Raw genomic sequence first — 27,899 nt, 5'->3', positions numbered from 1 at the left:
TTTTCCTCAGGAAACACATGAACTGATAAGACAATTACTGTGAATGCAATAGAAGTCACTGTAGACAACCTGCCTCATGCAATAATGTGATGATCTGATGTCAAGTGTCATGTAGAACAATGTCAAACTACAAGGTTCTGTTTAGAAAGTCTTTATTGCGGATATTTGGCATTTCAGGGAGTCTTCAGAAGAATCCCCAACAACAATTATACACACAGGTATATAAACTCCAATAATAAGCAGAGAGCAAATGTCACATCCAGTTAGGCTTTATTTTTTGTGATAATGACCGTCTGACTTTACATGACCTGGTTGGTTAATCGTAATATGAATAATTACAACACATGTGATCTTCTTGCAGTTCTTCTGGTCTTCCTCGTACAGCTGAAAGAGAGATCAGATTTAGTTGATCTGTGGGTCAGTGTGAGTTTCGGGTTGAGGTCACGTCACCTCAATCACAGCAGAGCATGATGACGTCATTGAGAGCGGTGTCGTCTCCACTTCCCTGTGGGTCTTCCACCCGTGTCTTGAGGCCACAGATTCCTCTTCCTGGACACGTCGGGCTCCAGTCGCCCCAGTTGCCCCAGTCGCCCACGTGGCTCCAGCTTGGAAAGGACCCACCCAGCTCATCACCTCCGCTGCACTTAAACCTGGAAAATTCAGATGTGAAAAGTTACTGTGCCGTCACATGATCACCTACAGCAGCACGACTGCCAATCTGATCTTCACTAAACTACTGATAGGGGGTGAACCGGAGTCCTTAAATTGCAAAAAAAGTGAAATAAAGTTGGTATAAGAGGTTTACACGTTATAACTTACAGCACCACACACTCACTTGATGTTGTTAGTGGCCGTATCGTCGTTATGTCCTCGGTGAGATTCGACTTTCAGCTGGAAAGCGTTCAAGTATCCAGCAGGACACCATTGGGTTTGTCCCCAATCACCCCATCTGAAGAAAACACAAGGTTGCCTGATCAAATCTATTATTATTCAAGAAAATGCTTAATTTGCTTAGTTTAAATGCAAGAATTATTAATAATCCATTACCTTCCTGCTTTGGACTCAATTGAGGTGTGGTCACGCACGTTTGATGAATCTTTGGACCGATCAACACAATAAAGCTGAATGGAGTTGAGGGCTGTATCGTCACCGCCATACTGCAATCGTTCAATCTAAAAACAGTGAGACAATCTTCCGTTTGAAAGAGTAAACGCTAGCCCAGGGGTCCTCGAGTTCAGACAGCAACACATCAAACGTGGGCCACAAATTACAACTTGCATCGTAAGACTTGGACAGTACAGTTTTTACTTATTTAGAAATGCAGTTTAATACCCCTCTTGCTCTTTATGCCATTTAAAACCAAGTAATCTAATACTGAACGTGAAAAAACCTGGAAGAGTGCATTGACAGTTTAAATAATGACATTTGACATTTTTTTTTATACTTGGGGTTGCTTTACAAAGTTATTATTCTTAAAGGATTTGTTCACTTTTCAAAAAACTTTAGCTGATAATTTACTCGCCTCCGTGTCATCCAAGATGTCCAAGTCTTTCTTTCCTCAGTTGAAAAGAAATAAAGGTTTTTGATGAAAACATTCCAGGATTTTCTCCATATAATGGACTTCAGTGGGAACCAAACGGTTCAAGGTCCAAAAGAAACTTTAAATACAAACTGCAAACTTGTTCAAAGGGCTTTAAACGATTCCAGACGATGAATAAGGGTCTTATCAAGCGAAACGATCGCTCATTTTATAAATAAATAACAAAGTTTAAGTTTTATAAGCTCAAACCCTCGCCTTGCTCTGTTCCGTAACGCACTCCTGTTCGAACTCGTTCATCAACATGAACAAATCTTTTTCCGGGTCATTTGGTTCATTCGGCGAAAGAAACGAACGAATTGATTCGGAAAAAGATTTGTTCAAGATTTGTTCAACTTTGTTATTTATTTACAAAACGAGCGATCGTTTCGCTTGTAAGACCCTTATTCATTGTCTGGAGTCGTTTAAAGCCCTTTGAACAAGTTTGCAGTTTGTACTGAAAGTTTCTTTTGGACCTTGATTTTGGACCATTATATGGAGAAATCCTGGAACGTTTTCATTAAAAACCTTAATTTCTTTTCGACTGAAGAAAGAAAGTCATGGACATCTTGGATGACACGGGGGGTGAGTAAATTATCAGCAGAAGTTTTGAAAAGGGAACTACTCTAGTCGACTACTAATACTAGGCCCATTATTAGCCCTATAATCCGTAGTAACTTTTATCTTCATGCTCTTTAGTATTACTCAGACATTTTAAAGATCTCAAGCAGGTGCAGTTCCCCGGAGACACCTAGAACTAAATGACAAACAGCAACTGCAGTTTTGATCCTCTGAAGGGCTCATCCCCTCCATATTAGCAAAACTAATGCTCAACTTACCTTCATTTTAAACCCTGCGGCGTACTTTCCACTTGGACACTTGGTATAACCGGTCGCCCACGATCCCCAGACCCCTCCATTCGGCACCTTCAGCTCAGACTCGCCGCTCACAGGCCCAATAATGGCTAGCAGTGAACACAGCATGGACAAGAAGTGATGCATTGCTACAGCACTGGCCTAAACACTGACTTATATTAAATTAAATTGAAGTTCACTATCTGTAGAGACCAATAAAACAGGTTTCACAGCATTCTCACGTTTAAGGGGGAAGCCTCATATTTATACACTAGATTAAGCAGAATCATTAACCATGATGTCCGTTCCATCCAATCACATTACTCAAACATCAACCCCTATCACATTCAGATAATTAATCCTAATTAAACACATGTGGAGCACATTCAGATTATCAAACCTATTCAACCACGAGTGGAGAGCACATTCAGTTAATCAATATATATATATATATATATATATATATATATATATGTAATCCACTCGAAAATAGCTTACAAGCAGTTCATTACATTATTCTAGTTTATTATCTGATTTCTTGATCACTTTAGTTGTGTTTTCCCTGCACACCGTATTTGTCCAGTAGGTGGCAGCGGTGGCACTGCATAGAGAGGCAAAACTCATACACTGACTCTCGGTGAAGAAGACAGAAACCGCGAACAGCAGAACGATAGAGCTGAAGCCCTCTTTCCATTTTGGAATAATAGTTAAAAGAAAAGAATATTTAACAGTTAAAAGTGTTTTTTCCATCAAACCTACTTCTAAGGCGAAAATAATTAGAAATAATTAGAAAAAAATTACAACGAGTTTACCTACTTACTTTACCCATTTTTTTTATATACATGCTCGTCATTTGTGTTACTAGCAGACATGGCGTGATAGATACGATTAATGAGTTAAGCATGTAAAAGTTATCTTTATTTTTTCTAGTTTGCTGTAACTCAGTTGTTTAATGCATTGCGTGAAAATGTATTGATGAGATATGTACTCTATAAACAAAAACCAATCGGAGTTGAACATGAGTTTAATGATTTGAAGTGTTATTTCATGCTATGTTGAAGCCATAGACCAATTTTGAAGCTTCCTTTCATGTCAATTCTAGAAAAAGCTGTAGCTGAAAAACTCACCCTTTTCCTAGAGAATCATTTTAAGGCTGGTTTACACAAAAAACTTTCCACAGAAACGGCATTACTTAAAGTTTCAAGTGACATTATGATGTCAGCTGACTCTAAAAAATACACAGTGTTGGTCTTATTGCATCAGCTTTCGACACAATTGATCATAATATTATGATAAATAGACTTTGTGATCTGCTTGTCATGTCGGGATCAGTTTTAAAATGGTTTTCATCCTACCTGTCTGGTAGAAGCTTTAGTGTTAATATGAAACTGCAGAGTTGCTGTGTGGGGTACCGCAGGGTGTATATATTGTATATATTTCCTCTTGGTAAGGTTATTAGTCAGTTGTCAGTGACTGTAAAGAGTCTGAGTGTAATTGGTGTGCTGTATCTTGGTGAGCTCGGTCTCTCTCCACACAAACAGAGCCTTATACTCCACACACTTGGAGTGATGGGATTTTATTAACACACTCCGGACCATAGATATCTTATAGAGACTAGATACCCTATTGGCCTCTGGAAAACGAGAAATCCGGCCGCCATCTTGAACCGGTCGTATTCCTAGTCTCGTTGCGTGGCAGCAGATAAGTTGCCAGAGCACTGTGGAGCATTTTCCTGTTCTAATCGCCGGACCACCGAAAATAATGCTTTTCACAAGTAAGTCTTAACTTTACCGTACTATTGGTTGTATCTTGTGAATAGAATATTACCAGATAATCGAAAAGGAGCAAGGATATTTGCTATTACTGTACTGAAATCGTTGTGAAATGCTGTTTACTGCATCAGCCGGTGTTCACCCGCGGCATGGAAAGGTGGAGTAACTGTTAAAGTAATAATTACAAGAGCGTCTAGGTTATCAGATAAGCATTCAACTGCCCTGTTGTAGCCTAGGTTATTTGTGTTTGCGCACATCAGGAAGCAACGTAATATACACGCATGACAGCGATGCGCAAATTTAGTTACCCCTCCAACTTCTAGTTTTATTGATAAACATGGGCTATCTTATCACATTCGATTTGGCTATTGATATTACACAAGTCCTGTGGTAAAATTACATTAACTTACCCCATCTACCCTTGTAAAGTTAATCTGAATAGGGCTTTAGTCTCGACATTTTCCCCTCCCTCCCACATCCACATACAGTAAAAAAAAAAAAAAGGTATAGGCTTAATGTTGTCCGAATTTAATTTTTAGAAATTACTGATGCAAACACGTTGAAAAAGCTTCTTCTCAATTTTTATTACAGGTGGTTGCGTTCTGTGGATTCGGTGGCTGCGTTCTTCTCTCTCTTTCTCTGTGTGTGTGTGTGTGTGTGTGCGTGTGTGTGCGTGTTTGAGAAAGAGAGAGAGAGAGGTGTGTATGTGCGTGTGTCAATCATAAAGTGTTTCTTTAACTTATTAAAATATCTTACTTTACTGCTACTATCTGTTTCTGCTTATTTATTATATTTATAGTGTGTGATTTAATACATTGTATCCTTTATCACACATATTCTGGTCACTTTATATCTAATATCAGAATATTATATACATTACTGTTAAACCTACAATGAATATAAAAATACGCCGAACCATGTGTCCTGTATCATAGCTACATGTTTGACCTTTGCAGCAAAAAAATCCGCGTTAAAATCAGTTCGGTATTCATTGAGATATGATCAATTTAATGCGCTGACAGCTCATTTCACCTGCCATTCAGATTACACTGAGCGGAGCGGATGACCGGTTCAAGATGGCGGCTCCAATTCTCGTCCGTGCCAATTGGCAGTAGCAGTCGATAGGGCGTCTACCTATATGATGTCTATGCTCCGGACAGGCCGCTCGCGCTTCTCTGGAATCACACGCAATGCTTTTTATTCATGATGTTACTCTGTTAGACAGCGCCACATACTGTAGACTGGGCCAAACTCAGCACAGGACAGAAAGTGGGACTTCCATTGTCAGCACACTACTGTAAATGTAATGTAAAATGTGTTTGGGGTGGATTCTTATTCTCCCAAATCAAAAGATCACACATGGAATTCCAAAGCTGCCAAAATAATAAATAAATATACAAAGAAATGAAAAAATAAAATATGTTTATTTTTTTAAAGAAAAATGTATTTTTCCCACATAACATTTTTTTTTATTTATTTATTTACTTATGCATTTATTTGTAGATTTAGTAGCGCCAGATTTACTAAACAAGGCACATTAGTGTGAGAGCTCAATCTCATAAAAGAGCTGGCGTTAGCATAGAGCCGATGATAATCAGATAATCTCACATGTTCTCTGAAAGGGAAACTCCTACAAATGCAAATTAATAAGGTCAGCCGCAAAAATAACAGTAGTTTTTAATGGCAAAAGGTTTGTATAATACAGCTAACAAAAAAAATAAGAACTTTTGCAAACGTTCCAATTATGTTATGAAAATATTATTTCAGAATGTTCAAAATTTCCAGGCTTTTTTAAACTTTGTCTCTTGGTTATTCAAACGTTGAGGGAACATTCCATTGTATCATTCTTCAATCATTATTGGAATGTTCTGAAACAAGTAGATACATTTAAAAAACATTAGACAAACATCCAACTAAAACGTTTCAGAAATGTGTTTTCCATGAATGATATATAAAGTTTCTTAATAAAACACAAGATCATTTTAAACAAACATTGTTTTAATGTTCACAACTTTGAGAGAGCGTTAGCTGTCCGCTGGGACGGTCAGAGCTGGACTCGCCGCTGTTCTCCTGTTGTGATGTCAGAGGCCCGATGTTAGCTTGGCCTTTACTCTCCCACTGCTTCTGCACCAGACACACACAACATGCGATCATATAGCCTACAGTATATTCAAACGCACATCCCTATAGACTAAACACGTAATACGCATGAGCATGCCGTCAGCGTTTACACAGATATAACCTTTTATCTCAATTTTGAAGGGTTTTCTGTTAGAGCGTTGTCGTGTCACTGGATCACTGGAAGTGAATCAATCAAAACTAACTTTATCCAAAACAATCTGTTACTGTAATCTCTTATTATCACTGTAAAGCTGCTTTGAAACAATCTATAGTATTAAAAAACACTGTTTAAATAAAGGTGACTTGAACCGTACAGTCACAATATTAGTCATTCCACCACGTTGTGGAGTAATAACTTATTTTAATAAAACGAATTGAGATTGAATTAACGCTGGATGATTTGATAGATATTACAGACATGGCATCTGAGGACTTTATTTCCAGATTCAATCATAGGCTTGTCTGTGCAGTCTTCAAAAACGACGCTTTAAATGTCTTGACAAACTAAAAGACGTAAATGACATTAGCGATGCTGTTTGTGAATATTCATTAGAAGTGTAGTTTCGGGAAACATCAGATGTGTGGTACCTGGATCTCCTGCTCCAGCTCTTTGACCTTGTTCTCCTTCTCCGACACCATGAGTTTGAGCTGCTGGATGAGGGAGGCGTGTTGCTGGGCCTCGTTGTGCAGCTGCACCTCCAGGCTCTGCTGGGCCTCCTCGCGCTGGTGGCCCCTCTGGCTGAGGTGCCCGAACATGGCCTGCCACTGCGACTGCTGCTTCTGTTGGAGGAGCGAGATGATCTACGTCATCTATTCACATCATTTATCTGCTTAGAAGCAGTACTTTATGAATTGTGTGTTTGAGTAATTGATTGCACCCAAATTTTGTTTGATATTTACCCAGTCAATTTGGATGTGAATGCAAGAATGTGCAAACTAATTGATTTTAGCGTGCTATTGCGTTACTTGAGGACCTTCCCCTAAGCAATGGTTTACTTTAAAGAAATGACCAGCAACCTTACCTTGGAAAAACTGAATCACACACACTACCGGTCAAATTTTTAGATCAGTAAGATTTTTATGCTTTTAAATGAAGTCCCTTCTGCTCACCAAGGCTGCTTTATCTGATGAAAAATAAAAAAATGACAAACAGTAATATTGTGAAATATTATGACAATTTAAAATGACTTTTTCTATTTTAAAATGTAATTTGAAAGCTGAATTTTCAACATCTTGTGACCGTTTTCAGTGTCACATGATCCTTCAGAAATCACTCTAATATGCTGATTTTATGCTCAAAAAACAAATTATTATTTTCAATGTTGAAAACAGTCGTGTGCCATTTTTTCCCCCAAATTTTATGATGAATAGAAAGTGCAAAAGAACAGCATTTATTTAAAATATAATCTTTACTGTTTCTTTTAATCAATTTAACTCATCCTTGATGAATAAAAGTGTTTTCTAATTTATTTCCCCCAAAAATAAAAAATAAATTCTTACTGACCCCAAACTTTTGAATGGTAGTGATGATTAATGTTACAAAAGCTTTCATTTCAGATCAATTCTGTTCTTTTGAACTTTCTATTCATCAAAGAATCCTGAAATAAAAATGTAAAAAACAGTTTTCAACATGGATAATAATCATAAATGTTTCTTGAGCATCATATTATAATAATGTCTGTAAGATCATGTGACACTGAAGACTGGAGTAATGATGCTGTAAATTACACTTTACTATACAGTATATTCACATAGAAAACCACTGTTTTAAATTGTAATAATATTTCACAATATTACTGTTTTTTTAATCAAATAAAGCAGCCTTGGTGAGCAGAAGTGACTTCTTTTAAAAACATAAACAATCTAAAACTTTTGACCGGTGGTGTAGTTAAAATGAAACAAAGAGACTGGGATGATTGAACTATTCCCACTTCTCTTGTGTTGGACATATATACGTATATTTGAAGAGTTCAGATGCAAAAGTCTCTAAATGCCATTTGAAATTTTCTTCTTTAATGATGATTTTTATCAAACTTGTATATTTAAGTTCAGTAATTTCACTTAAATAACAATTAATAGGTAATTATCATTGCCATTAAAGTGAAATCACTGAACATAAATATACAAGCTTGATAAAAATGATCATTCTAGAAGAAAATTTCAAATGGCACTTAGAGGCTTTTGCATCTGAACTCTTCATATAAAGTGTGTTGTAATGTAAGAATGATCACCAGTAATGCGTGGACCAGCTCGTCGTCGTGTCTGCCCTTGTCCAGCAGAGTGCTGATCTGGCTCTTCAGGGCTTTGACCTCGGTGCTCAACACTTTGTTCCTGGCTCTGGAGCCCTCCAGTTTCTTCTTCACATCCGAGCTCTCTTCCAGCAGGACCTCATAATCCACAGTGAGCTTCTGAAACACACGTGACGATCAGAGTGTGTGTGTGTGTGTGTGATGTGCAGAGTGAGCGGTAGACAGTCCCTCCAGATTTTTGCGATCAAAATGACTGATTTTGTGGTGGTAATTTCCAAAAATTTGTGAAAAAATTTGCGATTTATATATAACATTTACCATAATAGTATTCAGTCCTTCCAGAAAAACGCTGGTTTTTTTGTGTGTGTTTTGTTGTTTTTTTGTGATTGTTGTGGGCAAAAATCCTTGATTACGTGGCCCGTTTTCTTTAAAAATGCGATGGAAAGAATATGCGGGATATTTATGCAATTTTATGGGATAAAATTGCAGGAATTTGCAAAAATTGCGGTTTGATGAAAAAGAGAAAATAAGTGATTCCCCCAACATCCTGTTCTCACTAGGCTAATGTAATAGTCATGATAAGCAAGCATACTACATCATAGAAAGTGCTGGGAATATTTCATTTCTCATCTTGTTTTATTTCAGACTGTAACGAGTGTAAATAAGGTGTGGCCCCTTTAAGAGCTCTCTGCAGTGTTATATGTGAGCCTCGAACACCCCATGTGTGCGGGTAATTTCTGTTTGATGCTACTTCTTTTATCTTATGTTGTTTATTAAGTAACGATGTGACGGTAGAACGTGTGACGGACAGTTATACGAGTTCGATTTGTGAGATGTCCATCGCCTCCGTGAGTCTGTCTGGCGTCGCGTAATTGCGTCACTTCATAACGTTCCCATGGAAACAGGGGGAAATGGCTGCTCTTGTGTGAAGCAAACGCAACATTTTTCAACTTTCTGCTAAGATACATGTGACTTTTTTGCAACGAAAATGCAAGGATTATGAAATCATGCAAACCCTGCATATTTTGCACGGAAATCGGCAATTTATGCGGCGAAAGTGCGACGTATTTGAAAAAATGCGGCCCCCGCATAAATATGCGGACTTTGGCCGATTTTGCATTGAATTCAGCGATCGCATAATCGCGTTTTTCTGGAGGGACTGGATAGAGATGAGTGTTGCACCTCCAGCGCCTCCTTCTTCTCTCGCTCCATGAGCCGGATGCGGCCGATGTTCCTGTCGTGTGTCTTCCTCCTCGTCTCCTCCTCGAGGCCTGGCTCACTCCCGGGAGACGACTGGCTCAGCTGATGCTCCAGGTCTCGCACCTGCAGTCAATATAAGGACCGATAATATCAGCACTCCTTGAAAACCTGGAACACACTTCACAAGTGTAACGGAGGACTCACTCTGTTCTGCAGGACGAGGATCTGCTGAGATCGGCCTCTCCATCCTCCTGGGTTACACAGGACCTGCTGGATACTGACGTCCTCTCCCACCTCACAGCTCAACACCTGACGACACACACTGGGTCATGATGACTAATGACGTGAATCAGTCAAACCTAACTTCAGGAACACTATTCTAGAGCCAAAACAATCTCTGCCACTTTCATTTCCTATTATCACTTTGAAACAGTCACACACACACACACACACACACCTTGTGGGCCATTCTCAGCTCCTGCTTGCAGGTCTGGATCTGGTTGCGGTATTCAGCCATCTTGAGTTGTGCTGCAGAGAGTTTCTCCTGAAGGGATTTCACTAGCGGGCTGTTCTGCATCGCAACACATGGGGAATAAAGAGTCGCCAGTGTAGCGAATGATAACGAATGATGTCATGACACAACTTTACCTCCAGATAGTCGTTCACCGCCCTTGAAGTGCTGGCCGTCTTTGCAGGATTGAGTAACAGTGTGGCCTGAAGCTGCAGTAATGAGACGATGAGGATGAACTGAGCAGAACGGATCTCCAGCTGACGGTTGTGTGTGTGTGTGTGCGTTACCTCTTTCTCCAGCTGTTTGACCCGGTTGTTTGCTTGTTTGGTTTTGGTCTTCTCTCGCTCGATTTCTGCTGCTAATTCTCGGTTCTTTTTCGACACTTCCACGATTTTGGTTGCCGCCGCATCTCCTGCCAAACCAGCAGTTCCTTGAGGAAAACGTCAAGATTTAGTACACCAGACAGATATTCAGTGGCACACCACACTTAATGCACGACATGAAACACTTCACAATACATTTTAGGGCTGGGTATTGACACAAATTTCACAATTCGATTTGATTTCGATTCACAAGCTTGCAATTCGATTCGATTTCGAGTCCGATTCGATTCGAATCGATATTGATTATTTTGGATATCAGTTACAATAAATGGCAATTTTCTCAAGGAAATCAAATCTCTTAACAAATGTTAAACTATGGGAGTCTAGTTTTGCCATAGGCTTCATTAGCTTAATATGAAGGTAATAATGAACTGTTTTGTAGCTATACAAACACTTAAATTACACTTTTATTTATTTTTATGATAAGAAGATTATATGAAATATAAATGGTGGCTGTCATAAAAACTTGCCAGATTTATTCAAATATGCATTAAATATTGAAGAACATTAAGATTATAAGGCATATGTAATATGGTGTATATATTTAGCAAAATGCTCCTCTCTGGAGTTATTTTTTGTATCTGTCTAACGAGTAGATGTGGGTTTTCTGAGGTAAATATGACGATACATTGATTACAAGCTTAACTGACGTCTTTCCAACGTCAGTTAAGGTTGAAACGCTGATTGAGCAAATCAATGTGACATGATACGGATTTCGATAAGTTGTACTCTATCTTTTAACACACTTTCAGATGCTCATTCATGTTTATTTGGTGCTGTGACTGGTATTATTAAGCCGGAAGAGAGATCAGCGCTGCTGCTTCTCCAGAGCGATCTCACGCCACAGCGACAAAACACTATTTATGTTTTTGAATTTCTAAAGAAAATGAACGTAATTTGAAAATTGAGACTTTGTTTGATATCAATAGTAACAAAGGACAAAGATTAATGTGATTTTTTTGGATGCGCGCATCCGCGATACAATGATCCATTCATTCAAATGAAACAGGATGACTAATCGATTCTTGAGATTTAAGAATCGATATCGGTTCGTAAAAATGAAAATCGATTAATATCGAGAAATCGAATACATTTAGTTCAAATAAGTCAGGATATTAATACTTTTACTCATCGAGGATCAGGTTTATATAGAAGCTTTGTTTCCACCACAGAATAATAAATAAAAAAGGTAATTGTGACTTTTTATCTCAGAATTGTGTGATATAAATTCGCAATTGTATGTAATAAAGTCAGAACTGTGAGATATAAACAAGTTTACAGTATTTCTCACAATTACGAGTTTCTATCTCGCAATTCTGACTTTATAACTCACAATTGTGAGATAAAAAAGTCGCAATTACCTTTTTTATTTATTATTCTGTGGTGGAAACAAGCTTCCATGGGTTTATTATCAGTGACTAAAACTATTGCAACATTTCTGTTAACTAGAATAGAATTGAAGTATTAGTTGAAAAAACGTAAACATTGCCTCAGCAATAAACAGACTTTTCTTCTACTAAAAATAAAAACTGATAAAATGATTAAAGCTCATAAAGAAATGACTAAAAATTAAAATAAAACATTTTTAAACTAAAAGCCAATTCAAATTAGTGAGAAAACTAAAATAAAAAACTATTAAATAATTGTCAAGAATGCATTAATCTGGTCAAAAGTGACAGTAAATATATTTATAATGCTACTAAAGATTAATAAATAAACACAAATCACTGTTTCCACAAAAATATGAAATTTTGTGGAAATTTCCACAAAAATTAAAAAAAAATATGAAATGATGCTTTGATCACAGGAATAAATGACACTTTACTGTATATTCACATAGAAAAAATCTTGTTTTTCTGAATTAACGAGTTAATTATCTCAGAATTACGAGATCATTTTTCATGGAAAAAAAGGTTTTGCTCTGTTTTTCTGAATTAATGACTTGATTATCTCAAAAACAGAGTAGATTTTGTTTACGAATGCAATACACTTGACAGCTGATTTACATTGCAATAATACTCTGTACAGTGTACTCATAAGTGTGCTGTACAGTAGTGTGTCCTGTACCCGCTAGAGCCAGCCGCTCCTCCTCGCTCCTCTTCCTCAGGTGTTTGAGCTCGAAGTCTTTCTCGCTCAGCAGTTTGTGGAGCCGGCCGTTCTCGTCTCTCAGCTCCCTCAGACGATCATGCAGCTGCTGGTTTTCCTCCTGGATCACCCTGAACGGTCACTCGTTAATATCAGTCTATATCAATATCATTCATCACACAAGGCATGGACACGTGAGTTGGGAAACCACCCAGACTGGGTTTATATTAAAGTTCAATGGTTCACTGCTAGTGTCTATGTGGTTTTTAAAATACTTCAAGACACATGTGTATAGTAAAAAAAGGACACGATCTAGTTAATAGTCTACAATTCCACAAACAAGCCCTACAATTTAATAAAATAACACATAATTCTTATGATGATTTCTTATTTAATATTGCATCTTCAATAAACGTATCATGGTGCAGCGTTTCCAGCGCTTCCAAACACTGAATCATTTAATCAATTCTTTCAATTGATTCAAAGTTTCGAAAAGATTCGTTTCTCCCATCACTAACTATTACAACTAGAAAAGCATAGTGAAGGGAAGTGTGTTAACTAAAGTGAGATCTTGCTTTGAAAGGATCTGTAATGAAAACACACAAACGGTTGTAGGTTCCCTAAGTAGGGCTCGACCTGCAGTCCGTCTGATGTTGAGTACGGATCGCCTCAGGTGTAGTTCTGCTGATGATCATAGGTGTGTGTGTGTGTGTGTGTGTCAGTCACCTGGCCTGGAACCGCTCCTCCTCCTCTTCCTCCTCCTGCTGTGTGGAGAGGCTGATGAGGTCCAGGCCGCTGTGAGGAAGAGGAGGAGCCCTGGATCTGCTCTTCTTCATCTGCTGTCTCCTGTGCTCCTGCTGCTCCTGGAGAGCCTGGAACTGAAGCCTGAGCTGCTGCTTTATCTCCTCGCCGTCAGCGTCCATCACTGAGAGAACATCACACACACACACACACTAATGCAGTTACGGAGGACACAGGCCTGCTTCAGACACACATCTATCTGTGAACATGACAGAAGAGGCTCTTACTCATCTATGTCCATTAGTTGTGTATTTTTTTTACTGTGTTTAACATTGTCATGTTCAACATTACTCTGTTTGTGCCTATTTACAGTCACATAGCAAGCTTTGTGTGCCTTTCTGAACTAGTTTATAGCTGTTATTAGTTAGCTTTAGCTATACCTTAGTTAACATGAACCGTCTTTGATTTTTAACAAAGATTAATAAATCCTTTAACAAATGTATTGCTCATTCATTGTTAGTTAATTTATTAATTAGCTAATGTTAACTAATTAACCTTATAGTAAAGTGTTACCTTTTTTATTGATGTGTGATATTGTTTTCAGTATCATGTTTACTTTGTGTTAATGTTTTCTAATCTGAAACCACTGTAACTGTGCGAATAAAATGCACTTTTATCACTAATACCACTATCAGCTTCCTTATGTAGAATATTAGAGCAAGATCGAGACAAATGAACGTTTAATCGTTATCATACAAACGTTACGAGAGATGATTCAACACGCAGTTTCAGTTTATGACTTACCGGATGAATTTAGAAAGACTTCCGTCAACCTAGTTAAGATTTGCTTTTGGAGTTGATATGGTTTTATTATAATGGAGTAACAGAGAGAGATACTGAAGGATTGGCGAGGCGTTTTCCGTCCGTTTGTTTACGCGACCTGGTGGCCTGGTGACATGGTAACGCGTCGCGAGGCGGCCGCGCGCACAGACGAGTTTAGCTTGAGATCCTCCGGAGAGTATGTTCTCGTCACAGTAGACATAATAAATATTGATATTTTAATTGATTACGTCTATGGTTTTCGTGACCGGTTTCGCCAGGATAAATAAGCGCATCTCTCGGTCTAGAAACTGTCCGGTCAGCGGGACAGCAGCACAATAACATCACAGATCATAACAGCAGGGTAACGCTAGATTCCAGACTGGAAAGTACTGCATAATTAAAAGAGTTTTACAGTGTATCTTTTATGAAATTTCGGTAAAAGTGTACCTATAAAGTAGGCTACTTACATAAAGGGAACATAGCCTAAAGTTTGAGAAATAAAGGAGTAACAACCAGGAGACATTAAAAAAATGATCAGTCATGCATCTATTAGCTATAACTAAGGGGTACTTGTTCTACTATTTTGATACAACAATCTTAGATTTGGGTGTGTATAGGCTTTTTAAAAACCTTTATAAAGTAATCTTTTTAACAAAAGTCCACTGACAACTAAATATTGGGGAAAGATATGTTTCATTAGTGGTGCTTGTTTCATATAGGGTAACTAAGTACAATAAAAATAAATACGCAATCTTTTATCACTGACTCAGAAATCTTAATTCAGAACAATTATAATGCAAGCTCATGTGTTCCTAAAAGGGGGAGCATCAAACTGCAATAACTGTAGTAATCATGTGACATGGAGGATCAATGTCTTCTGAAGGGAAAGTGTTTGTAAGAAGAATTACAATATTTGTACAGGAGACTATCTCTTCAGACTAACTGTAAGAAGTTGTTTTTCAATACAGGTCTCTGATTCAGTGATTTGATTGTGTATGTATTTTTATTACAAACATCACTTCAATTTACAGCCCGCAATGTCACACTTAACCTGTAACTAAAACAACAAGCACCACTTAACCTGTAAATACATGGAGTATTTTAATTTAAAATTACACACTACTTTCCGGGCTGTAATCTAAAGCGTTACCAATCAATTTATTCCCCTTTTAAACAGTCCTGAAAATTTAATTTTCAACATAAATTCATAAATCTTGAATGCTTTGGAGCAACATACTGAAGTTTGGTCTCTTTCTAAAGACAGCATGCACGTGGCAGATTATTGCTGAAGGGAAAATGTGAACTTTTACATAATTTGTTTTTCATTTGAAATTTTATTTGAGAAATGAAATTTCCAAAACATGTTTTAGTCTAAAAACTGTGAGAAAATCAAAGCCATGAATGTAAAAAAGACATTGTCAGGGTCTGAATCAGGCGCGAAATGCTCTGAAATTGACCCACTTTTATTCATATTTACACAAGAGCAGAACTCAGTGAACCTAATACATGATCCAGGGAATAACATAAAACAAATGAACACGGTTTCAAGTATTCTATACTGTTATTTCTTCTTATAGAATCTCAATTACGAAAATTATACTAAAAATGATTGTTTTTGAGTATTAAGTGTAAAGAAAATACTTTCAGGGTTGCTTATTTCTCTGTCTAGTACAATAGCATCCCAAGTTCAACAAAATAAAGATTTGTTCATCTTTTTTTATTGAGGAATCCAACAGTTATTGTTGCATAACTCTCTTGATTCCAGTACGTACATGTATAAGACAAAGAAAAAGAAGGAGAAGGGAAAGCTAAATGAAAACATATAAACTGCAGAGATAATCCTCCCTAGAGAGGAAGTCCTGCACACTAATGAGGCGGCGAAGATCATATAGGAAACCAGATCTAATCAAAATCATCCGGTCTAAACCAGTTCTTTCAACCAAAGTTCAGTCTTTATACACTGTAAAATATGATAGAATTGCAAATATATCAGTCCAAAATGGAATTAACTTATAATAGAGATAATAAGTGTGCAACAGAGCGGCCTCATCAGTCTGACATGCATCACAAACGAACATCTGGAGAACTACTGTGGCTATTGTTTTACCACAGCAAGGACAAATACATCTTAAATGAACAGAATATCTATGAACTATTACTATTAGTGACCCTCTGTATGAATATTCTTGGATAACAGAGTTATACAGCAGAGATGTAATGTGCCTGACCCCATCCAGATGTGAGATGTTTCTCTGCGTGAGAACATGATGTGTGTGTGAGAGAGTGTGTGAAGATAGGCCAGTGATAATACTGGACATGAACATGTTTGTTGACACACGGTCCTTTAGAAGACATGTTGAACCGACCCGAGTCTCTGAGGACATCACTAACCCCAAGGGGACGCCTCTGCTTTAATTTAATCCAGACGTCAGAGAGCGATTGGACATTACCCTGGGTGTGACCGGCTGTTTCCCGACTTCATAAACCATGATGAAAGACACATAATACAATTAGGCAATGTCTGTTTGAACACTGTGTGCTTCAATGAAAGCAGCGCATTGATACAGAACTGACTGGAACTACTTTATTACACTGTTTTAGTGCACACTTTCCAGCCAATCAGAGTACAGTATTCAGACAGATGATGAATAAACCAATAGGCCTATATCAATAAAGGTGACTTGACTTCTAACACTGGGAAACAGAAAGTCAAGCCAATGATTAATTGGATTTTGGCATGTAATATTAAATCATTTCCTGAACAGCTTAGGGCACCTGCACACAACTGGCATCACCACATGAAGACAATGTGCATAGTGTGTACATGCTAATAAACACCACAGAATAAGAGAGTGTACGGTGAAACACGACACGGAATAAAAAAATATTTTTCTCAGAATTGCATGATATAAAGTCACAATTGTGTTGTATAGTATAGTAGTCGCTTAAAGTCAGTGAGAAACAAACTTGCAATTGACTTTTTTCATGTTTATGTCAGAATTGCGAAACACAAATACACAATTATCTTTTAAAATGTTTTATTCTGTAGTGGAAACGCTTCCACACATCTCAGATCTCACATGAGAGTAAAATAAACAAGTCTTTAATGAATTACAGTTTTTTTATTGGCAAAGATAAACAGAAGAGAGCCTCAAAATATATGTCACTCTAAAAGTATAATATTGTGAATTTCATTTGAAATATCAAACAAAAGAAGCCATAGTTATTTCAATCGATCACGCTACAAAAGAACACGCGACACTTGTTCTTTTCACACACACACACACACACACACACACTCATTCTCAGTCAGCAGAGGTAAAGTCTTTCTTTCTGTTCTGTGCGTTATATATTTCACAAATATAACTAGAATCACAATTTGTTATGATTGTTATTCTGGAATTTCTTAATCTACTTATATTACACAAATCTCAAAAGATAAGGTACAAAGGTACTCATGCCACATCAACATTAAAGCAGCAGAAATCCCCAAATACATCAGTTTGTTTCTGATATTATACATAAATACAGTTGGCAGATACAAAAATATTAACTATTCCCCCTTACAACGTTTCTCAAACAAGCCAGGCAACAAAATGAACACAGCAACCTTTTTACAGAGGTTCATCAAATGTTTAAATAGGAAACTGTAATTAAAAAAGTCCTAAACGATGTGTGCAATAAATAAAAAAGCGCCACCTTAATACGAGGCGGTATTAGGGACACCGAACGTGTTCCTCTTCACTTCTCCTGAGCCTTCTGCTCCAGGGCTTTCTGCGCTTGAGCCGGCTGCAGGACGTACTCCTTGTACATGGAGTAGATCACTCCTGCAACACACACACACACACACACACAGGTCAGGCTTGACAGCAGGGTTACGGTGAGGATGAGGAGGCGTGAGGACTGTGCTTTACCCAGAGTCATGGCTCCCACCACGAAGCCCTGCGCCGCCACACGCATGTGGATCAGGTGCACCGACATCTTCGTGTCGCCTCGGTTCTTCATCTTCATCAGCCTGTACGCCACGATGCCAAAGAAACCCAGCAGGCCTGAACACACACATTCAGTGAACACACAGCTTGAGAGGTCAGCGCGTGTATAAAAGCAGAGCTAGCGATGCACTGATACCAGCATTTTAGCCTAAAACCGATAACTCTTTATATCTGGAAGTCGATAACCGATAACTCTTTATATCTGGAAGTCGATAACCGATAACTCTTTATATCTGGAAGACGATAACCGATAACTCTTTATATCTGGAGGAAGATAACCGATAACTCTTTATATCTGGAAGCCCATAACCGATAACTCTTTATATCTGGAAGCCCATAACCGATAACTCTTTATATCTGGAAGACGATAACCGATAACTCTTTATATCTGGAAGACGATAACCGATAACTCTTTATATCTGGAAGCCCATAACCGATAACTCTTTATATCTGGAAGACGATAACCGATAACTCTTTATATCTGGAAGACGATAACCGATAACTCTTTATATCTGGAAGACGATAACCGATAACTCTTTATATCTGGAAGACGATAACCGATAACTCTTTATATCTGGAAGACGATAACCGATAACTCTTTATATCTGGAAGACGATAACCGATAACTCTTTATATCTGGAAGACGATAACCGATAACTCTTTATATCTGAAATATGATAACCGATAACTCTTTATATCTGGAAGACGATAACCGATAACTCTTTATATCTGGAAGACGATAACCGATAACTCTTTATATCTGGAAGCCCATAACCGATAACTCTTTATATCTGGAAGACGATAACCGATAACTCTTTATATCTGGAATACGATAACCGATAACTCTTTATATCTGGAATACGATAACCGATAACTCTTTATATCTGGAAGCCCATAACCGATAACTCTTTATATCTGGAAGACGATAACCGATAACTCTTTATATCTGGAATACGATAACCGATAACTCTTTATATCTGGAATACGATAACCGATAACTCTTTATATCTGGCATACGATAACCGATAACTCTTTATATCTGGAATACGATAACCGATAACTCTTTATATCTGGAATACGATAACCGATAACTCTTTATATCTGGAATACGATAACCGATAACTCTTTATATCTGGAAGACGATAACCGATAACTCTTTATATCTGGAAGACGATAACCGATAACTCTTTATATCTGGAAGACGGTAACCGATAACTCTTTATATCTGGAAGACGATAACCGATAACTCTTTATATCTGGAAGACGATAACCGATAACTCTTTATATCTGGAAGACGATAACCGATAACTCTTTATATCTGGAAGACGATAACCGATAACTCTTTATATCTGGAAGACGGTAACCGATAACTCTTTATATCTGGAAGACGATAACCGATAACTCTTTATATCTGGAAGACGATAACCGATAACTCTTTATATCTGGAAGCCCATAACCGATAACTCTTTATATCTGGAAGACGATAACCGATAACTCTTTATATCTGGAAGACGATAACCGATAACTCTTTATATCTGGAAGACGATAACCGATAACTCTTTATATCTGGAAGACGATAACCGATAACTCTTTATATCTGGAAGACGATAACCGATAACTCTTTATATCTGGAAGCCCATAACCGATAACTCTTTATATCTGGAAGACGATAACCGATAACTCTTTATATCTGGAAGACGATAACCGATAACTCTTTATATCTGGAAGCCCATAACCGATAACTCTTTATATCTGGAAGACGATAACCGATAACTCTTTATATCTGGAAGACGATAACCGATAACTCTTTATATCTGGAAGACGATAACCGATAACTCTTTATATCTGGAAGACGATAACCGATAACTCTTTATATCTGGAAGACGATAACCGATAACTCTTTATATCTGGAAGACGATAACCGATAACTCTTTATATCTGGAAGCCCATAACCGATAACTCTTTATATCTGGAATACGATAACCGATAACTCTTTATATCTGGAAGACGATAACCGATAACTCTTTATATCTGGAAGACGATAACCGATAACTCTTTATATCTGGAAGACGATAACCGATAACTCTTTATATCTGGAAGACGATAACCGATAACTCTTTATATCTGGAAGACGATAACCGATAACTCTTTATATCTGGAAGACGATAACCGATAACTCTTTATATCTGAAATATGATAACCGATAACTCTTTATATCTGGAAGACGATAACCGATAACTCTTTATATCTGGAAGACGATAACCGATAACTCTTTATATCTGGAAGATGATAACCGATAACTCTTTATATCTGGAAGACGATAACCGATAACTCTTTATATCTGGAAGACGATAACCGATAACTCTTTATATCTGGAAGACGATAACCGATAACTCTTTATATCTGGAAGACGATAACCGATAACTCTTTATATCTGGAAGACGATAACCGATAACTCTTTATATCTGGAAGACGATAACCGATAACTCTTTATATCTGGAAGACGATAACCGATAACTCTTTATATCTGGAAGACGATAACCGATAACTCTTTATATCTGGAAGATGATAACCGATAACTCTTTATATCTGGAAGACGATAACCGATAACTCTTTATATCTGGAAGACGATAACCGATAACTCTTTATATCTGGAAGACGATAACCGATAACTCTTTATATCTGAAATATGATAACCGATAACTCTTTATATCTGGAAGACGATAACCGATAACTCTTTATATCTGGAAGACGATAACCGATAACTCTTTATATCTGGAAGATGATAACCGATAACTCTTTATATCTGGAAGACGATAACCGATAACTCTTTATATCTGGAAGACGATAACCGATAACTCTTTATATCTGGAAGACGATAACCGATAACTCTTTATATCTGGAAGACGATAACCGATAACTCTTTATATCTGGAAGATGATAACCGATAACTCTTTATATCTGGAAGACGATAACCGATAACTCTATATCTGGAAGACGAGAACCGATAACTCTCTATATCTGGAAGCCCATAATTGACATATTGGCTATTAATAATTCGAAACGAAATCTCAATTGTTGATATTCAAGCGATACCCGACCCTGAACAGTGCACATCTGAAGTGTCTCAGCCGGAAGAAATAATACATTATTTATCGGCTTTAATATATCTGCCCAATATAATTATTAGGCCAATAATGATAACTTATATCTCCAGATATCGATATGTTGGCCGATATATATTGTGCATCCCTAAGGAAAACCTTTGCGGTTTGATTTAAAACAGGCTTCACACACACCAGGGGCAGAGATAATGTGAAATAAAGTGATTGTAACAATACTTATGGGTAAAGAGATATAATGCGCTTATTAATAGACTATTATTAAGAGTGAAATATGAGGGAGGAGAGGTTATGAGAATTCACCTGCAGGGACAAACGGGTTCTCTTTGGCTTTTCTGATGAACTTGGACTCATTGTCTTCATACTCAATGGCGGTCATCTTGACTAAAGACAAACACAACAAAACAAGATTAGATGTCATAAATGAAAGCCCATTCTCTAACACTTTACTGCAGATGAGGGCAATTAAAACATTACAGAAATCAAACAGAAAATAATAAATTGATATAGAAGCGCTAATATGAATTAGTCAATCTCGACAACTGATGTGTTGAATGGTTCTTAAACACACACACACACACACACACACATATATTAAGAGATCCTTATATGAACCATGTCATCCTGTAAAACATTACATCATCAACTATTATTACAAAAGAAGACCATTACATTTACTACATCTACATTACATCTACTACTATTACTATTACAAAGGGTCTCATGTGTGAAGCATAGACTGTAAAAAAAGGCACAGGTTATGATACATACATCATATAAACTTTAAGGAAATGAGTCATCTCTTCTCAATCACTGAGCTAAAGTGATAGTCATGTCATGATTTATGAAGGTCAAATGACACACACGGGCCATTTAAAAAGTAGCTTTACACCATTTTAACAACATAAATTAATTGTGTAATGATATGTAAAGAAACATGACATTTAGATATTATAAGCTTCAATTAAAGAAGATGAGACATTTCCCTAAGAGATAGTTTACAGGTTAGATACTCTAAAAAAGGTCGTCCTATGTTATTTAAACATATACAAGCCACATATTTAGATATTAAATAAAGCGTATAACATACCTAGTTGCGTAGTTTCTGCTGCACACTGGACTGAAGCTCTTCTCTGCCGGTTGAACTGCTGTGTGTGCGTGACCGACAGGCGAGCACGGGAACACGATGATGTAACACGCCTTACGTCAAAGTGACGCAGGCAACTTTACAAAATGAAGGTCTTTTTAAAATAAAATTACTGTTCGGCGTAACTGTTAAATTACACAACCTGAACAGTTTAAGTTGTATATTTTATGAAAAAGATATGAAAATAAATTTGAGAAACCCATTTATTTCTCAATGGAATCTTGAATTTCCATCTGAACTTTTATTTTGAAGAAATCTGCGGTTTCAAACAAGTTCCTTGTTTCCTTGTCAGTCAGGGGGCGTGACCTCTATGGGCGTGATGTACGGGATGTACTCATGTCATGTACTATGCACACAATAAGGTCTTCTTCCTCTAGTCTAGTGTATGTGTGCTTCTGAGTTCAGGCGAGGTCATCGTTACACATCAACGACAGCCTGTAATTTACATTTTACATTATAAGGATAAAGGGCGTTTCTTTGTCACAACGTGTCTTTCTTTCTTTCTTTCTTTCTTTCTTTCTTTCTTTCTTTCTTTCTTTCTTTCTTTCTTTCTTTCTTTCTTTCTTTCTTTCTTTCTTTCGTGTTTGTTAATAAATTCAAATTTTATCATCTGATTTTTCACTGAGGTCGGTGTTTCCCTGTTGAACAAATGTACTAGACTGGAGTTGAATAGCCTAACAGTTAGGTGACTGTTTTCTGAACTCAAATATGACCAAATATTCAGTGTTATTTACAACATGTTACATGAAGGTAGTATATGCGGAGGAAATATATTAGTAGGATGATTTAATGACATTAAAGGATGCAAAGTCATGGTGAAATGTGCAAAACAGGTTGTGCAAGTGAAGGATTTACTGTTTTACGAAAGATATTGGGACACTATAGGCTATAAAGCTTGTTAACATAGCCTAGTTCATGTAAAAATAGAGCCCAAACGCCAGTTTCAGTTTCGCTTTAAATAAATTAGTTTAGGCTGTAAAATAAATGTTTTTTGTTTTTGTAATGAATAGCTCTATAACTGTTGGCTATATTTCGTATATATATCCTACATGTCATTGTCCTGAATACCGTTTGCTTTATGTATGTTTGTAAACATTAATTTTTATTTACTGGTATTTTACATTATTTTTGAATGTTATAATAAAATGCGACTGATACACCTTTGTTTCTGTCAACAACTTAAGTTTGAGCTGGTGCTGTTGTATTTTTTAATAGTCCATATTTACAGATGGGGTTGTGCCAATAAAACATATTGTGCTCATTACTCATTGAAATACATGCATGTCCTCTACACCTTTTTTTTTTTTTTTTTTTTTTTGCATGTCCTCTACACTTTGGGAACAACATGTGCTGTGACTGACGGTGAACAGCAGTGAAACACCCACATAGCGCAACAGACCACATTTTAGCCGAATTACTTTTTCTCTTGTCACGATATATGAACCGAAACTCGAAAAAGATTTCCCTTACATGATGAGATATGAGAACTAGCCTACGTCTACAACAACCTTTTTATATATATTTCCAAAATTATAAATTAATACATTAGAAACAACAATTCACATATTTTCCAAATTATTCTTGACATTATGAACACGCAGCACGTATCAGGTGATTTAAATACGCGACTGTATGCAAATTATTTCGCGGATCCCATATTGAGAACAGGAACTATGCGCAGAAATGAGACGGGTCCGTCTAACACAAAAGCAAATACATGATATTGAGGTTAATTTGAACTATCTCTTCGTGGATGCACACAAATGAAGTAATCATGAGCTATTTTTACCATTCAGTGCTTGAACAAGACGCGATGATGCTTTAGTGAAAATAAATATTTCGCTGTGGAGTAAACATATAGGATCTTTGTCATGACCAATTAAAATATTTGAGGTTGCATGATCCCCCACACATGCATGTTTTCTAGATACATGCAACAAGCATCCACAACATTAGCCTACTTGTGTTGCTAAAACAAGACAAACATCAAATGTTGTATTGATGCAATACGTTTTTGTGTTGGTATCATGGCTGGTTTAAGAATAATATCATGAATATTTTTATATTCTTCATATTCCCTGTGGTGGTCCGTTCATCACAGCAGCAGGAAACATTTTTTCCTTTAAAGGTCAATATTTGATTTCCAGATGTATTTTAAGGTTAAGTTTGTAGGTTTTAGTTGCAAAGAAAGATGTGACGAGTAAAAGGAAATTTCAAATGTGATGCTATAGAAATAATTTGGACTTACAATAAGTAAGAGAGAGAATGGTAGTTTATATTTCAATAGTTTTTATTGTTTAAATTGCTCCATATAAACACAATCCGATCAAATATAAATTCATTATAGGCAAAATATATGATTTCTACTTTGAAATTAGTAAATGCACGTCGACACCAAGCCAACAGACGACTCAGTAAAAGAGTACATGTTTCTAACTTAGTAATTGGCTTTGTGCGCCAATGCTTGTTACATTTCTTGCATAGAAGTGCCTGCCAAATTAATAGGTGTAAATGTATATTGTAAATAAAACATGCAAAAATATCATATACGGAATAAACCAAGTAAAGAAGAAGTCAGATCTATAAATCCCCTTGTGTAAATAATGAAAAACACCATTACACTAATAATCTAAAAGACAAATTAAACACCCAGGTAAAATGTGTTTAAAACAAATCAATCTACATTCTGTACCCCAAACCCATACTGATTATAAAATCCTACTTAAATTGAAATTGTACACACGACCGACTGTCCAGCTAAGATGAGGTGAAGCTGTAGGAAACAGAGGAGGTGTAGTCAACACTGCCCCTGCGTGATCCACTTCTGGAGCCGGTGCGAGACCCGGTGCGAGAGCCTGGCCCTGACGACACGTTGTACGGGCTGCTTATGCCTTTAGTTGACATGGAGGTAGCCTGGAGCATCTTCATGCCATTGTTCTCCTCCACCATGCAGTTATCCATTGCCTCTTTGTATGAGATCTTAAGCTTGGTTTTCGGACAGGTGAGGTTCTTAATGTAGTTCCTCGTGTCCTGCAGCTTTTGCGCCCCTCTGCCGTCCAGCCATCCTCTCCGGATCGACTCCTCGATGCTCAAGCGGTGGCCGTTCACTGGATCTATGAGTCCACCGGTCAGGTACTGGAACTCCAGGAAGCGCTGCCCTGCCTCGTACGGCAACCACTTTTCCTTCATGGCCTCGGCGGCAGAAAGTCTCCTCTTGGTCTTGACATCCTCAAACCCGGCGTACGCCTTCTGTGCTGGCTTCAGCTTGACAGCCATGTCTTCATCAATAATGCTTTGTTTTTCAGCGTCATTCAGAGGGAGTCTCTGGCCAGTGGCAGGATTGACAATTCCCCCAGTGCAAACCTGGGCCTCCAAGAGCCGCTGAGCGGTGAGGTTGTCCAGTATTCCCCGCCGCTGGGCCTCGGAGATGGTTATCTTCTCTAGGGTCTCCGAGTCAAAGATGGCTCCCACGGGACTCTGGTCGTCAAATATGTCAGATGGAGGGGAGAGCGTAATGGACACACTGGCGAAGCGTTTGCGGACGGTCGGAGATGATGGCGAGATCTGCGTGGGACTACTGCAGGTAGCAATGTCGTCAGGACTGCTGGAGCAGATGGCGAGCTCCGAACTACTGCTTTTACTCGTGATCAGAGATGCAAACTCGGTGAGTGTCACAGTCCCGGCACGGTACTTCTCCAAGGTTTGTCTATCTATAATCCCCCTCTCTAGGGACTCTTGAATGTCGTACTGGTTTCCAGTTTTGCGATCAACAAGCAAACGTCTGGTTCCCTCGGAAGTTTCGATAGTGATCTCCTCCCACTCGCACTCTTGCTCGGAAAGCTCCAGAAACGTGTCGTAATCGATCAACTCTCGGTGGAAGGCTTCTCGTACGGTCATCTCTTTGCCGGTGTCGGGGTCTACGATCACCACTCGCCTCTTGCGAAGTGTGTTCTTTTGAGAGGTCGCCTGCTTCGGCTTCTGCTTGTCCTTCAAAGGCAGGAGGATGAGCCCAGTCTTGGGATCCGTGATGCACCGCTTTTTCAAATCCAGATACGTGAGGTTTTCTTGGGTGTTGGGGTCAAAGAAACCCTTGGTGTCGTCGCCATCGTACGACAAAATCTCATTCATTTCACGGTCAAAGTAGCCTTTCCTGTACGCCACTTCCACATCAATTCGATGGCTCCCTTTGGGATCTATGATGCCGCCACTGGCAATCTGAGCTTCCAGCAGTCGAATCCCGTGACCTTTCTCTATGAGCTCCTTCTCAATAGCTTGAAAGAGCGAGATTATGTTTCCCGTGGTAGGATCTTTGTATCCCGTCACGGCCTTCTCAGCAGAGAGTAGCTTGTCTTTAAACTCCTTTCCCACGAGGGCTCTCCTCCACGCCTCTTCCACCGTCATGCACACGTTGTTGACCGGGTCAATTATGAAACCCGAGGCAGCCTGGGCCTCCAGGAGCTCCAGTGTGGTTCCCCGTCGAATCAGACCTTCTTTCATAGCCTGGTAAAAGGGAATGACCCTATTCTTGGCCTCATCGAAGATACCAGCGATACACGAAGAGCCCCCCAGGTACGACCTGAGTCTGTACTCGATATCTTCGCCTGTTAGTTTTCCTTGGTTGATTTTATCCAAATCTGTTTGATCAAGCAAGTTGGAATTCACTAGGTCCGTGAGCGAGACCTCTCCACGCAGACCTTGCACCGTAAATTCCTTACAGGAAGGCTTGGTAATCTCATCCGTCTGCGTATTCTTACTGGATGCGAGCGGACGCTGTTGCAACCTCCTCAGTTCAATTTCCAAAGTCTCCTTCCTTCGGGAGAGCTCTAAGATCTCCTTGTCCGAGGTCTGAAGACGGTTCTTGTAGCGTTCTTCCACGCTCCTCAGCTCAGCGGTCAATCTTTGGATCTCGCTCAGAAAGGAGGCCCTATCTCTCTCAACTTTGTCTTTATCCAACTCACTCTGTCTGATCTGCCCCTCTTTCAGCTCGTATTGGGTTTTCCAGTACTTGAAATCCTTGGTAAGTCGATCAATTTCATCCTGGAGACGCTGCTTCTGCTTGGTCTCAGATTCCAAGGAGAGCTTGATGCGCCTGAGCTCCTCTTCATATCGCTGCTGCTTGTCTTTGTCCTGTTGCGAAAGCTTCAGTTTGATCAAAAGACTGTCTCTCTCTTGCACAATCTCTTTGTAGTTGGCTTCAGATCGCTGGATGACCATGGAAGTCTGGAAACAGAAAGAGGAGAAATATTTAGAGGATTGAACAACGGAAATATTTATGTATCACAATTAGAAAATGGTTAGAATGAAACAACAAAAATTAGGAGACC

General features: G+C 38.2%; 4 protein-coding genes across 6 annotated transcripts in view; all 4 read right to left on the bottom strand.

Annotated features, from left to right (window-relative positions):
• Window positions 1-253: 253 nt before the first annotated feature.
• On the bottom strand, window positions 254-2,841 carry LOC148978793 (vitelline membrane outer layer protein 1-like). The gene is made up of 5 exons (XM_089130789.1): window positions 2,416-2,841; window positions 1,048-1,172; window positions 836-949; window positions 451-650; window positions 254-384 (listed from the first exon to the last, which is right to left on the bottom strand). The coding sequence occupies exons 1-4, from the start codon at window positions 2,575-2,577 to the stop codon at window positions 452-454; spliced, it is 600 nt and encodes a 199-aa protein (XP_088986915.1). The 5' UTR covers window positions 2,578-2,841; the 3' UTR covers window positions 254-384; window position 451.
• Window positions 2,842-5,607: 2,766 nt separating this feature from the next.
• Window positions 5,608-14,634, bottom strand: ccdc13 (coiled-coil domain containing 13). Of its 3 annotated transcripts, none has more exons than XM_089130783.1 (11): window positions 14,297-14,634; window positions 13,478-13,676; window positions 12,734-12,882; window positions 10,571-10,713; window positions 10,421-10,492; window positions 10,230-10,343; window positions 9,977-10,081; window positions 9,755-9,895; window positions 8,555-8,731; window positions 6,912-7,103; window positions 5,608-6,323 (listed from the first exon to the last, which is right to left on the bottom strand). In XM_089130783.1, the coding sequence occupies exons 2-11, from the start codon at window positions 13,672-13,674 to the stop codon at window positions 6,201-6,203; spliced, it is 1,413 nt and encodes a 470-aa protein (XP_088986909.1). In that variant the 5' UTR covers window positions 13,675-13,676; window positions 14,297-14,634; the 3' UTR covers window positions 5,608-6,200. The 3 variants fall into 3 exon arrangements, with proteins under 3 accessions (XP_088986909.1, XP_088986910.1, XP_039530446.2); XM_089130784.1 differs by having other exon boundaries at window positions 5,608-6,326; window positions 8,555-8,728; XM_039674512.2 differs by having other exon boundaries at window positions 5,608-6,326; window positions 14,297-14,632.
• Window positions 14,635-17,425: 2,791 nt separating this feature from the next.
• higd1a (HIG1 hypoxia inducible domain family, member 1A) lies at window positions 17,426-22,647 on the bottom strand. Its single transcript, XM_039674506.2, has 4 exons — window positions 22,519-22,647; window positions 21,732-21,812; window positions 18,229-18,363; window positions 17,426-18,141 (listed from the first exon to the last, which is right to left on the bottom strand). The coding sequence occupies exons 2-4, from the start codon at window positions 21,805-21,807 to the stop codon at window positions 18,056-18,058; spliced, it is 297 nt and encodes a 98-aa protein (XP_039530440.1). The 5' UTR covers window positions 21,808-21,812; window positions 22,519-22,647; the 3' UTR covers window positions 17,426-18,055.
• A 2,200-nt stretch (window positions 22,648-24,847) lies between these two features.
• The window catches only part of dspa (desmoplakin a), a 35,078-nt gene continuing 32,026 nt past the window's right edge, over window positions 24,848-27,899 (bottom strand). Inside the window, exon 24 of the mRNA XM_039674507.2 lies at window positions 24,848-27,795. Within this exon, the coding sequence (XP_039530441.2) occupies window positions 25,333-27,795 (2,463 nt within the window). The 3' untranslated portion in view covers window positions 24,848-25,332. The remainder of the gene's footprint in view (window positions 27,796-27,899) is intronic.

Source organism: Pimephales promelas, chromosome 5 (genome assembly GCF_988280905.1).
Source record: "Pimephales promelas chromosome 5, fPimPro1.hap1.1, whole genome shotgun sequence".
Taxonomy (NCBI): Eukaryota; Metazoa; Chordata; class Actinopteri; order Cypriniformes; family Leuciscidae; genus Pimephales; species Pimephales promelas.
This window is presented reverse-complemented; position numbering and strand designations above follow the sequence as displayed.

Coding starts and splice junctions, on each gene's coding strand:
- higd1a (XM_039674506.2), bottom strand. CDS start 21,807: ATGACCGCCATTGAGTATGAAGACAATGAGTCCAAGTTCATCAGAAAA. Junction 18,364..21,731: donor GAACCCGTTTGTCCCTGCAG/GTGAATTCTCAT, acceptor GTGTGTGTTCAG/GCCTGCTGGGTTTCTTTGGC. Junction 18,142..18,228: donor GGTGGGAGCCATGACTCTGG/GTAAAGCACAGT, acceptor TGTGTGTTGCAG/GAGTGATCTACTCCATGTAC.
- LOC148978793 (XM_089130789.1), bottom strand. CDS start 2,577: ATGCATCACTTCTTGTCCATGCTGTGTTCACTGCTAGCCATTATTGGG. Junction 1,173..2,415: donor CCGCAGGGTTTAAAATGAAG/GTAAGTTGAGCA, acceptor CACTGTTTTTAG/ATTGAACGATTGCAGTATGG. Junction 651..835: donor ACGGCCACTAACAACATCAA/GTGAGTGTGTGG, acceptor TGAATTTTCCAG/GTTTAAGTGCAGCGGAGGTG.
- ccdc13 (XM_039674512.2), bottom strand. CDS start 13,674: ATGGACGCTGACGGCGAGGAGATAAAGCAGCAGCTCAGGCTTCAGTTC. Junction 10,344..10,420: donor CGGTGAACGACTATCTGGAG/GTAAAGTTGTGT, acceptor GTTGCGATGCAG/AACAGCCCGCTAGTGAAATC. Junction 8,732..9,754: donor AGAAGAAGGAGGCGCTGGAG/GTGCAACACTCA, acceptor CGTGTGTTTCAG/AAGCTCACTGTGGATTATGA.